The 14,169-nt window shown below is 32.7% G+C and overlaps 1 protein-coding gene across 1 annotated transcript; it reads left to right on the top strand.

Annotated features, from left to right (window-relative positions):
• Positions 1-1,257: 1,257 nt before the first annotated feature.
• LOC120349805 (abscisic acid and environmental stress-inducible protein-like) lies at positions 1,258-6,784 on the top strand. The gene is made up of 2 exons (XM_039420653.1): positions 1,258-2,004; positions 6,415-6,784. Exons 1-2 carry the CDS (start codon positions 1,978-1,980, stop codon positions 6,628-6,630), a joined length of 243 nt encoding a protein of 80 aa, XP_039276587.1. The 5' UTR covers positions 1,258-1,977; the 3' UTR covers positions 6,631-6,784.
• The last annotated feature ends 7,385 nt before the right edge of the window (positions 6,785-14,169 follow it).

The raw sequence follows: 14,169 nt of genomic DNA, 5'->3' as shown, positions 1-14,169 counted from the left end.
TCATTTGTTTATTTGAAGTTATTAAATTTCAACCAAAAATAATGAAAAAGAAATAAATTAATCATATGCTCATATTATATGGTATAGTATCAACTTGTTCATTTATTTTCTAAATTTCAACTTGAAAATGACCTGGTCGAAACCAATGTACCTAGAATACATTGTATTCTAGTATTCTAGGTACCTTGGTCGAAACTAGACGTTGAAATATTTTAAAAGTTTTTTATAATAAAGGGTACTACACGTTTTTATATTGTTTTTATTGATAGTAATTATGCACGTTTATACATTACACAATATACATAAAAATAATCTATTTTCACGTAGGCCTATGCATGATAGAGTTGTTAAGTGAGGTATGGTAGAGTTTATTTCTTTCGGAATTTGTTGTCCAATGAGATTACCTGATTGCCTCCAACCAATTTGGTGAGTATGATGGAAATAAAAGTAAGGGTTTTCACATAATACATTATTAGAGTTAAGTTTTCAAGCTAATAAAATAAATGGAATTCATCTCTGCAAAGTCATGTGCGATTCTGAAAGGATGGCTTATAGGCATTGCGACTTGGGTGTTGCCATCTGATTTGAGACTCGGTTATGTGTCGCTAACTTGGAATCTATCTCAAATCAGATGCCACCTCTACTATATAGACCTCATTTTGTTCTGGAACAGTTGTTCATCCCTCTTATGTTCCAATAACCTAGAGAACTTTCCACTGGGAAACACCGCCATTCAATATCTTTAATTACTATTGTTATATAATTAATATTGTTATATTGAATAAACTTTTAGCCGTCAAACAAAAGTGGCATTACTTCGAACTTATCTGGAATGATTGACTTAATGGGACCGAGAATGAACTGCTTATTACTAATTGTTGATTTTTTACTAAACCTTAATATTGTTCAGAGTTCATTGAATAATGTTAATAAAATTTACCTTCCTATTTCTTTGAGAATAAGCCGTAATGTTGTAAGTTACAGCAACACTGTAATTTATTCGGATGTTGGGCCAAGACTCAACTTATTCTTTACAAACTATAGTTTGGTGTAATTGGAATAATAAATGTTATTGTAACGCCATCAAATTGTCTTTTTCCGTTAGGGCTACTCTTGGAATAGAAATGAAAATAACAACTTCCTACCCTTATTAGGAATATTGTTCACTCACAACATGTTTTGGCTATCATTATGCCATTATCGAGTTAATTAAGTTCTCATAGCCGCAAAACATACTGCGAGTAAACAATTCTAAAAAAATCATGTTTTTGGACTCAGGGGACCTTGAAACGTATAGAAAACATGAAATTAGGGTACCTTAATTTTTTTTTGGAAAGCAATACTTTCCTTACCTATGGTAATAGGGCAAGGAAAGTAAAAAGGGTACTTAAATTTATACTTTTATTTCTCTTATTGTAACTTTTGTTGCTGTTTCAAAAGTGTTTCCATTAACAATTGAATCAGAATGAATTCTCACGAGATATTGAATTAAGTTTATTTGAATAAACTATTTTGGAAATGGTAGGTGGGCTATTCATTGATTGAAAGTTTTTGCCAAACTTTCCTTGTTGCTGTTTTCTTGGTAACAAGATTCGTGGTCAACGTTTAGCATATCGCCAAAACCATTTATCCTGATTAGGTAATTATTGATAAAGGATAATTTTGTTTAGAAATTTGTAGCTGGCAGACCGGTTTGTGCGTATGCAGCAATCAGGTTTGTGCGTGTGTGTGAGTGGACTCCTTTCCATCTCATCTTTCTCGGTGTCTTTTTTTTTATTGCTCACCCATTTCTCAGGAGCACCCCGATCCCTGATTCTGGTGTTACAAGTTCATTCTGTCAACGACCTGCTTCAACCTGCTAGCGGTTATTCGCGAATCGCAGCCGCTCATATATAAACTGGCACACCCGCCGTGTCCAACCAGTCGCTTTCCTCTCATCATTTTGCAAACAATCTCTGTTTCCACTACTGAACCAGGATGGCGCGTCAACACTTCATTCTTATTGTAAGTACCTATACATACTAGCCCATTCTATCACACTGAAAAAATTATATTACAATAATAATATTAAATTAATAATAAATTTGCTCAATTTCATCACAATAAACAGTGTGTTTTAATAGAGATGAATTCATTCTACCTGGCTCAAATTTTATGTAGAAACTTGCCGAATGAAATAAGAGAGGCTGAGGTGTATAGTCTAGCCGTTTACCGAAGGAGTGTGGACAGGTGGCTGAATCACATTGGTTGGGAGGCAGCCGAAGCTCTGCTCCGCTCACGTTATATTCGATAACTATCAGAAATCAAGAACTATCAAAGGATTTATCATATTGATTTTTTCCCTCTATCAATTCATTACATTATAAAATAGATACATGACGCGAACTCACAGCCTCCTTCATTCCCTGGGATTTATTGGCCTGCACACGAAATAAAATCAATTCTAAGTTTAGTTAATATTTTTCTTTTTATCTTTTATTTCTTAATTAAGTATTATTAATTCTTACTTTACTATTATTTAAATTTGTATTTAATCCATTATTATCATTATTCTATTCTGAAGCTTATCTTTCCTATTATAATTATTTTATGTAGTGACTGCTTGTGTTGTCTATGGAACTCTCCTCCACACGCAGACGTTTAGTCTTTGTGGAGGAATTCCGTGATATTGAGTTTTTCACTGTAAATACTTGAAGGAATAAACAATATTTGAATTTGAATTCGATGGACCACCACCGATATAGACTACTTTCAACCCCTATAGTCGAGGCCCACGTTAAAAGGACAGTAGATTGATTGATGCTTTATCACAAATGACAATGTATTGCCAAGTCTTGGAAGACCCATTGCATTAATATTGTATTAATATAGATTAATGCATTAGTATCGATTAATATTGATACTGCTATCCTTGTTTATTGAATTTATTTATTTATACAATATGACAATTTCCACTGAGTCCAACAAGACCCATATTGGTACAAAACAAAATAGCACTGTACATGAATTATTCAATTTCCACGCAATATACAGCATGATATAGGCCTAATGAAGAAGAATTATTTGAACGACCACCGGTATATTTTCAGCCCCTAGTGCGTTTCACGTTATAATAGCAGTTATTTGATTAACATTGGTGTTGCTATCCTTGTCTATATTATTCGACAAAGCAGATAACGCTATCCTTTTCTACCTCTGAATCATACTAGAAAAATGTATCTTATTATTTAAAAAAATAGGAATACCATTGGTTTTGTCCAAGAATGTTGGAAAAGTAACTTTTATAATTTTTATAAAATAAGTCCTCAGCAGTCAAAGTCACCCGAATTACTTGAAAGTCAATACATTAATCAATTTCAGAACCTATTACAATATACAGAAATATACAGCATGATATAATAAAGAAAAACTTGTTAAACGACCACCGATATATTTTCAGTCCCTATAACGTTTCACGTTATAATAGCAGTGTCTAATTAACATTTGGTGTTACTATCCTTGTCTATCATTCGACAAAGCAGATAACGCTACCCTTTTCTACCTCTGAATCATACTAGAAAAATGCATCTTATCATTAAAAAAAAATAGGAATACCATTAGTTTTGTCCAAAAATGTTGGAAAAGTGAATTTTATAATTTTTATAAAAATATTTAATATAGAAGTCCTCAGCAGTCAAAGTCACCCGAATTCCTTAAAGTCAAGATTCAAGATTTATCTATTGCAGAAAACATTATTTGTAATAATGCATAGCATCGTCATAAAATAAACATGATAGATACAAAGTATTTACATTCAAAGAAATAAAAATTCAACTACCGTATTAATTGATTTTAAAACCTATTGGATTATTTTATGAATATTATTATACATTTCAAGATAAATATTCCATTTCATATTCTATAATTAGAGAGAGAAGAGATTCTCATTGTAATTCACAATTAAATTATCTGTTTCTTCATGACAATGCAATGTTGTTGATTTTCGTATGTCATTAATATGGACGAGATTTTTCTATGGGGTTCTCACATCGAGAAGAAAATAATAAATACTATTTACAACAAATAATGGAAAATCTTTACCTCGAAGAACATTATATAATTCAAATAAAATCACTCAATTTCAAATTATTAACGCATGTAAATATACATAGAAAAGAAGACATTTGTCTTGGTGGATTTTATCAATACTTTACTTGAAAAATGTGATCTATTTTATTTCTATTAATAGTTCATAAATAGTTTATTAATAAAGAATAATTTCTCTATTCACTTATTGCAAAGCCATGAAGTCATTCTACTGACTCTGAGGAGTTCAGAGTTCGATTCATAGTCCTGACAATTTTTTTTAGTGGTACTGTAATTGTGGTATTCACAAAATTAAGATTACATCTTCAAGTGAAGTAGCTTCTGATAAATATATTCAAGAAAGTATAATTTCATTAGGACCTTGATAATGTTTTTTTGACTTTGTTATACTTATCAGAAATATTTTGTTGGTTATTATATTTCAACCCAATCTGTGTTGAAATACTCTATACTTGAGTTAATACTTTCATGATTGGTTTGATTATTTTTGCACTGTGAAAGTAGCCGGATTATCAACTTTCTATGTGCGTAATTGTGGAGGAGAAATTTTGTGGTAGGCCTTAGGCTACCTACCTTACTAATATTGAATAGAAATATTTTTTGAAATAATCCAAACCACTCATATATTATTGCATGAGTTATTGAAAAACCTGTTTTGTTGTTATGTTACACTGTTATCAATCTCTAGTGAACACAGACCAGTGTATGGAAATATATATTAGTTTTCTAGTGATTGATATTGTAGTAACAATATTTTAGATACATACTCAAACACCGTGTATCTAAAAAACGAATAAGATGACTATAAATAGACTAATCATAAAGATGAGAATGTGTGGTTTATTAATATTTTTTGTCATTCCTATCAATAAATTCTATGTGATCGGTTTTAATTATAACTTGAAATAAACAAATATATTATTTTCAATTAAATCAGGGTTTTTTGAACGGATTTTTACGGAACTTCTGCAATGCTGTTGCAGTGTAAATGAACATCTCCCTTAAAACTGCATGGAACTTTCTCAAAACTTTTCTAAATAACAGAACAGAGAAAATATAGCATACAAAGATTCCCATGGTATAAGGCGCTTATGTTCCAAATTTCACTGGTAACTCAAGCCGATAGTCGGATTTATTTTTCATAGTCCTAGTATAGGTAGGTAGTTTTTCTTCGTGAAAGTACCTATGTGAGGTTGGTAGTCTCTCATACAATGCCGTTCTTCCTCAGTCACCCGGCCAAAACATTAATAATAATTGATTGTATGGGAGTAGATGTAGTGGTATTCCCCCATAATTGAATGAATCGCCATGAAACCTGGCTCTGTAATTTAAATTGTTTTCGAACAAATATAGTGGTATTGACAACATCAACGTCTTATTCTTTCAACATTAATAATAGATAGCCAGTAGTTTCCAGTACCTGATTGGCGTGAGTTTGAAAAATTATTGTCTTGAAATTTGGAATATAAACAATCTATACCATGGGATATATATCTTCTCTATGTAATATATATTATATATTTCTCTATGTCTATATATAATATATGTCTCTATATATTTTCTCTATAGTGTTAGCTATCAAGTTGATTATTATAGATAATTTTATTATAATACGCTGACATAATTTTTCACAATATCGATGTGTCTCATGAAAAATGATTTATGAAAACACTGAGTTGTTGTCAAAAATATCACAAACATTGTTTCATTTTCAGTGTGAGATATTAAACACACTGAAGATGACACCATTGATGTTGAAACAATGTTTGTTATTTTACAATAAATAAGTGATATTTCTGACAACATCCCAGTGTTTTTATTATGGATAGATCACAATAATATCTAACCAGTAGGCTACCTATCTGAAGTGAAAATGATTTCTCTCTTCATATCTGTGTAGAAACTGAAATTCTAATGACATTTCTAATAGTCTCAAATTTTGAAACTGTAGATATATTAACAAATAAAAATAGGTTATTATAAAAAATGATAACTTTGTAACAAGATGTAACTAAATCTCATGTCTCATGAAAGTTTAGCAAATATATTAATATTGATTTTTGACAAATTAGAAACACTCATCTATTTTGCTATCCATGACGAACTGCGAGTTAATAATTTGTTTTTTTGAACTATTATGACGACACTAAAGTCTAATATAAACTGTAGTGTCGTCATAATAGTTCAAAGAACGAAATTAGAAATGTTGGTGAATTATATTAAGTGTTGTTTCTGTGCTATTATCAGAGAATACCTCGTCCTTTTTTGACAAAGTTGAAGAAATGTTTTGTAAAAAATGTTGCTGAATGATATTCTGTGCTATTTCAGGTAGCAGTGGCGTTGATTTGCACAGCAATGGCCGCCCCCGAGCCTGAACCACTGCCCCGCAACGGTGGAGGCGGCGGCGGATACAACCACGGAGGCGGACAACAGCACCACGGAGGCGGACATTACAACCACGGAGGCGGCGGATACAACCATGGAGGCGGTCACAACAACCACGGAGGCGGCCACAATAACCACGGTGGATACCACCACGGTTAACTTCTCAGTTCACCGTTCACCAAAAATTTTCACACCTCTCATCATCAAAAACAACCCATAAGACTTCACTTCATTTGAAACATTCATATACCTTGAGCAAACACGCACTGATAGATGAAAAGTTTACGAATTAAACAGTATTTTTATAACAAAATGTATTTCATTTACCATACACTACTCTCATCCATTTACATGTTGATGTAGACTCCAAGTGCCGGATGCACAACAACCGGTTAAATTTTTACAGTGTTCAATTCCACGAAAACCAATCAGAGAAGCCGTCTCTTCAAAAACGCCTTCTCTGATTGGCTCTCGTGGAATTAATAACGGTTAAAATTTAACCGGCTTTTGTGCAACCGGGCCTAAGACAATACAGTAACTGCGATTATGTGTTCGATTTATTAAAATTGGTAGCCTACAGAAACCACTTTTTGTAGACGCCTTCAGGGCCAGACCACATTAAACGTTTCTTCAAGCGTTTGTTGAGGAACCAACCCAATCAGCCAATCGGAGAGCTTCCTGCTCTGCCGACTCTGGAAACACCATCTGAAAACGCTTGAAAAAACGCTTAATATGGTCTAGCCCTAATTATTGTGAAAGGTCTCAAAGACACAACTGACAAACGTTTCTATCTTCCTCGATTTATATATAATGTGATTGATTTATGCTATCACTTTAATGAATTAGGAAATAATCAATACATATATAAATAAATTTACTTCTCACGATTTAGAAATTGTTTTCTAAGTTTTTCTTCTGTAATCTGAGTTTTCAAACAATTTGTAGCCTACATCTAATTTTCTGATATCGAATAAAGGCGAACGCACACATTAACAGAGGGACGTATGCAAGCAGACGGAGGAAAAATTCCTCCCAGGTTCGAATGTTGCAATAATGCACACAGGCGTCCGTTTGATTTTTCTCAGTCTGCAAGCAGGTATAGACACGTCTGTCTGTTGCTTTGTGCGGTCGCATTTATTCATCTAACATTTTCTTGTATTGATTCCACAAATAATATGTTAAAGGCAGAGTAAATTGCACTTCCACTTTCATCAAAGATATTGATAGTATGAGTAATTATTATAGAAAACTTAATGATACGTCATTAGATTTATGTAGGTCATTAGATTTACGTCATACGATTTAGAATAGGAATAACCTTCAGAACATCCATAGACATGAAGATTACCATAATTCTTGCATCTAATGTTATTGTTTGGACTTAGGAGTACCTATGTAGAAAAGGCTAAGTGATGTAACTCATGCTGAGGTAAAAATGAAACACGAAAAATGTTATTTTCTATTGTAGCATAAAATTTCTGTTAGCCAATCCTACTCCAGTACTCATGCCAACAGAAAAAGTTATGGAACTTCATGAATAATAATAATAATAATAATAATAATAATAATAATAATAATAATAATAATAATAATAATAATAATAATAATATAATAATATAATAATAATAATATTATTCGATTTAAATCGAATAATTCAGAGCTCTCTCTCATAATGTTCAGAAAATTTGAAATTGATTTTCAATTAATTGTGCACTGTTCCAACGACAGCAGTCTAATTACATGTTAATATTCATGAACGTTATTATAGGTAGGCTACTTATGGTGGTGAAGCGCTTTCATATACTCGCATATATTATGTCGATACTGACTGTTGAAGAGACAACACTACTTCTGAAGAGACTCTGCTGTTGGAGGACAATAGTCTGAAAAGCGCTTCATCATATTGGTAGTAGGATTTGTTTTTATGGGTAGGCCTACTTTAAATTAGACTGCTGTCGTTCAAAAAGTGTTCACATTGATTCATCAATTAGCAGCTTGTAAAACTTTAGTAATTTACATTTTCAATAATAAGGACACTTTTTTCAGAGAGATTCAACACAGTCATCTAACCAGAAACCAAACAATGTCACGTTCATTTAATCCTACTATTAGTATCAGTTTGCAAAGGCATAATTCATTTTACATTTCGCAATGGCTGTATAGAAACCTTCCTCCAGAAATAGTTGAGGCTGGGGCGGGCCGAGTCACTGAAGTGTTAAAGCACAGAATTTCTGAATGGTTAATGTATGTTGGATGGCAGGATACAGAGAATTTAATCAAATCACCTTAAAATGTGATTGAAATTCAAATTTTAATCTGTTTTTCTTACCAAATACATTTTGCAAAAAGCGATTCCGGCTCTTCTGGTGTGATGAAAATAATAATTATTAATCAATTATAAAAATAGGTACTATTACAAGCCGATTGTCTAATTTTCTTCCAATGGATCTATCTTTTCTTCCTTCTCAAATTCAAATTGATTTTTTTTATATAATATAGTATCTTATACTTATAGCCCAATATTTTTCATTGAACACAACTAATCTTAAGAACTGCTCCCACACACGGACTTATAGTCTATGTGGGTTCTAATATTCATTTTATAATTGTAATTGTGTTGTTAAAATTGTATGATACGTGAATAAAAAATAAATTGAATTGAATTGAATGGAAAGTGAAATCAAAGAATAATTATTCAAATACATTTTGACAAATTTCTTATGGAGCAATAAAAGCAGGTACTTATTTAATCTCTGAAGTATGACAGTCGCCACAAAGTAGAATATTCTCTCTTCTTCTCTATCTTCTCTGTGCAGTCGCAAGACCCAATGACGGCTTGAATATTAAGCCTAGGCATAAATATATATTCAAGTAAGGTGGGACTTTTCCGACGCAAAGGGACTCCCCACCAAAAAAAATCGACAGGAATTTACTTTTTAATCTCTCATAACCTTAGCCTATCTCTCATAACTTAAAGACAGCTCAATTCAAAGATAAATTGAATCTTATTTCATTTATATGCCCTAAGCTGTATATTATTAGTTATTTTGTCTTGAGGTCTATGATCTGTTATTACTTGATCACTCATTAAAAATTAAACTAGTTCTATAGTAAACCAGTCCAGTAGCCTACATTCCGATTTTGTTATATTCTATTATTACTCTTGAAGTTTCAGAGAAATATTGAATGAAAAAGACTAAGAAATTGTCAAAAACCACAGATTTATTAATACTTAGAAAGTATTTATATATATTTATATTTTAAGAAAGTATTTTATATCCATATACTTTCTAAGTATCAATAAAGGATGATATTTCTAAGCATCAATAAATCTGTGGTTTTATCAAACAATTATATCATCCTTTATTGATACTTTCTAAGTATCAATAAATCTGTGGTTTTTGACAATTTCTTAGTCTTTTTCATTCTTAATTATTTCTTCTTCATACTTAATTGAGCACTATGAATAGCTAATTTACCTATACCTACTTCAAGTAGGCTACTTGAATCACATTGATTGTTATTTTGCATTAAATATATTTTTCAACTTCTTGTGACGTGAAGAAGTGAACGTTTTACAACCAATTCATGCGCTGAGCTTGAAAAAGTAATGGTTTAACGTGGCGGGAGTCTGGAGGTCCTTCATTGAGTACTATTTCGAGAAGTCTCTAAAAAATAGTGCCCAAGGAGCAGTCATAGATGGAGAAACGTCTAACGAGCAATGAATGAAGGGGTAGGTACCGTACCACAATTGAATATTTAATATTTGAACAATATATATTATTGCATTCGTTTAGTCAATTATTAGCAGTTTGAAGTGGCTCTTGAATGAATAGCTCCTTCACTTTCCATCATTTGTGAGAAAAACTTCACTGACTATATATATTCTTTATGTATTTTTCTCAACATAAATAAAATCTCAGTGAATTATTTTTCCTTCTTATTTTGTAATGAAAGAGTCTTATAGACTGAAGAGTCACTGTGCTCTCAAGTGCTTTGCTGTGAGTAAAACATCTTGGTATATGAGTTGATAATAAAAAACTAGAAACTTCCCGTATCACAAAAAAATATATGGGATAAGGCATAAATAATTATCATCTATTCAAAATTTAGGAAAACTCAAGCCTTCCTCAATAGATTATGTTTTGGAGTATTCAATCTTTTTAATAATATTATGTCTATCGATGCTAAGGTTTAAGTGTTGTTACACTTAGCTACGCTACGCTGAAGTACGTCTTCGGAAGACGTAGCCATCTTATCTTCCAATATTAAGGTCGTAGCTAGGATTTAATATTGAGAGATAGGACGTATTCCAGCGTAGCGCAGCTAGTGTGAAGAGACCTTTATCCTGTATTCACGTAAATTGATGAAACGCCTCTGGAAGTCGGGTTAGATGATACACAAGTTTCTCAACTATGAAAATGTGTTTTCTCATGAACACTTTCAATGATAAAGGCATGGACAAGGTACGAAAATATAAATACCTTTTACAAGCAGATATTAGTTATAAGACTAATATGATCAGAAAATTAATTGATGATGGAAACATAAGAAACATTCTAAACATAATTAATATAATAATAAAAGAAGATGTAATAGCCTGATTAGAGAGATTCTATGATTTCGACTATCGTTCGGTCTTCAGTAGCTTGATTGAATGGAGGCTAAAGTATTCAAGAAGATGTCGTAGCCTGATTGGAGAGATTCTATGATTTTGCCTATCATTCGGTCTTCAGTGGCTTGATTGAATGGAGGCTAATTATGCTTATTGTTAATTACATAAAGAACCTTTAAAACACTTTCATTTCTCGAGTTGAACTGTACAGTATCATAAATACACGAGTATAAAATGTATGGTTAACTTTATTCAGGCGAAAAATTCATAAGATTGAATAAACGATGAAGTGATTGAATAACGATGAAATTGATTTCTGATCAATTTTGAATGTACAACAATCATTTGAAACTTTATGTATGATTGGGTTAGATTCAGAAATAACACTCTTAGTTGTTTCATTAATTTATTACCAAAGTCCACTGCTCTTTTCATCCAGATCATAAATTCGAGCTCAAAATTGAAACATTTCACAATAAACACATAGAAGATAGATAAAACTGTGAACTGTGTGAATAAGAAATCAATAAACCCTTTATGTTGAATTCAAAGTCAATGGACACCTCTGGTAACATTGGAAAATACAACCATAGAGAAACGATAACATAAGTATAACAACGTAATAACTTACGCTATTGTTTCTATATGATACAACTGAAAACCAGTCATTGGTTTGTTGTGTAAGTTATTTGAAGTTAATAATCTAGTTATTTCCATAAAGTTTTCAAGAGGATAAGCGGAAGCGTAGAAAAAGAGATATCGTACTCTGACGTGTGATCAGAGTAAAGTGAAGTATCATCATCATCGTCATGGATTAGGCTTTTCAAGCCTGTTCCGGAGTCCATCTCTTCCTCGGTCTACCAATACTGCTTCTGCCTATTGGCATAGAGAAACAATAGCATAAGTAGATATCCCATAGCATAGGGCGTTTATGTCGCAACTTTTACTGTTATCTCAAGCCGATAGCCCACGTAGTTCTTTCCCGTGAAGCTTTATGACGCTGTTAGTCTCTCATATTGTGCCGTTCATACACTCTTACCCGGTCAAAACAGTAAAAATCAACAATAATCGACAGTAATCGGCTTGGGATAACAGTAAAAGTTGCGACATAAACGCCCTATACCATGGGATATCTACTTACGCTATTGTTACTCTATGCTATTGGCTTGTTGAGTAGGGCATTCAATGGGAAACAATCTTCAGGCATTCTAAGGACATGATCTGACCACTTATTTCTATATGTTTTTATCAAACTGTAAAGTGAAATAGAATATTGAATTGCTCAAATACAATACTAATTCACACACTAAAACATACATTAAGAACATCACATCAAACAAATGAATGAAAAGGTGCTAGAATCTTTGAGATCAACAATTTTTGGAACCAGCACTTTCTGGGACTAAAGGGTTCTGACATAAGAGAGGATGGCTCTTTGCAGGTAGAATCAGGTTTCTCCAACAGGTGGTTGGACATTGTTCTTCAACAGGAAGGCATCAACACATAGAATTAGCAAGTCAGTTGCAGGCCTATTCACCTATATATAAATATACTTTATATATTTATCTATTGACCGAGTGAAGTGAGGTCCAAGATTCAAGTCGACGGTTTGGCATTTCTCTTTATGTTTATACTGGGTGCGGCAGGAAGGGTGGATGTTTTTAGAACAGATAGTATTCGGATTTGGGTAGTCTGATTGGGCCAGCTGAAGTGAACATGTGTTCGGTAGATCATACCATTTTTTCTAGTCATTGTTTAATCGGTATCATGGATTCGTGGAATGTGCAACATCGTGTGTTTACTTACGACAGTTTTGTGCTTAATAATGAGAGTATCATTACAGTTCAGCGCGAGTTTCGTCGTCATTCCAATCTTGCGAGAAATGAAAATGTACCCACTCGTAACACCATTTTACGTTGGGAACAGATATGGTACACAATAAGAAAACATAATTAAGACGGTAGTTCTAAATCAAGAGACTGTAACAGAGTATTGGGCCGATTTAACTTGCTAAGTAATCAAAACTACAATTGCTACAACACGAGTTTGTTCATCACACTTGTTTAATTAAGTAGAACTCGTCTGACCTTTGCATAGAAAAATTCCTTCTCTAGTTCTTCAAGATATCTTATATATATGTCCACATATCTTAGATATATGTCTTTATTAGCTTGAGTTTGGAAAAGATTCTTATACAATTTTACTATTCACATGAAATTTATTATTTATTTGCATTTAAAAATGTTCTGTTCCTTAAAATTTGCCGCCCCTAAAAATCTGCCGCCCTGTGCGGCCGCCCGGTCCGCCCACCCCTGGGGCCGGGCCTGGTTGCAGCCGTTAATTGTGTTGAGTTAATTTGGACACAATATCTGGAATACAATAATTCTTGACTCTGCAGCTTCATTAAGACTGGGTAAGATTTCATAAGATACTAGGGTTATAGTATCTAGGGTTACACCATAGAGAGAAGATACATTTTTTTTTGGAATTTTCTGGAAATTAATTCTCAAAAAACACGGGGAAACGCTGGAGAACCCCGATTTTGTGCTTAATTTTTAAATTCTCTTAAAACTCAATCTTTAGACCTCAGATATTTTTATCCCTTATTGATTCATACAATAAGTACATCATCAAAAATGATAGGGAGAGAAAAAATAAGGTAATCTTATGCTATCCCTCTCCCAAATTTAGATAAGGTTACACATAGTCCGAAATATGTTAAGTCTTGTATTTGTTCACTTCACAATATTTTCAGTACTGTTTCTAACAATAGCTATAGTTTCTAACTTAAGCTATAGTTAGCTTAACAATAGCTTACGCTATTGTTTCTCTATGGTAATACACTCCCACAGGATTTGACAAGCACTCCTGATATGAGAGTGAATTTCTGGCGCGATTTTGAAGCTCTCTTATCAAACTTATGGGCTTTAGGTGAACTAGTTAACCAAATTTGAGAATTTTCTGGAAATTAATTCTCAAAAAAAGCTGTGAAAACACGGGGAAACGCAGGAGAACGCCGATTTTGTGCTTAAGTTTTAAGTTCTCTTAAAACTCAATCTTTAGACCTCAGATATTTGTATCCC

The sequence above is a fragment of the Nilaparvata lugens genome, chromosome 2 (assembly GCF_014356525.2).
Source record: "Nilaparvata lugens isolate BPH chromosome 2, ASM1435652v1, whole genome shotgun sequence".
NCBI lineage: Eukaryota > Metazoa > Arthropoda > Insecta > Hemiptera > Delphacidae > Nilaparvata > Nilaparvata lugens.
This window is presented reverse-complemented; position numbering and strand designations above follow the sequence as displayed.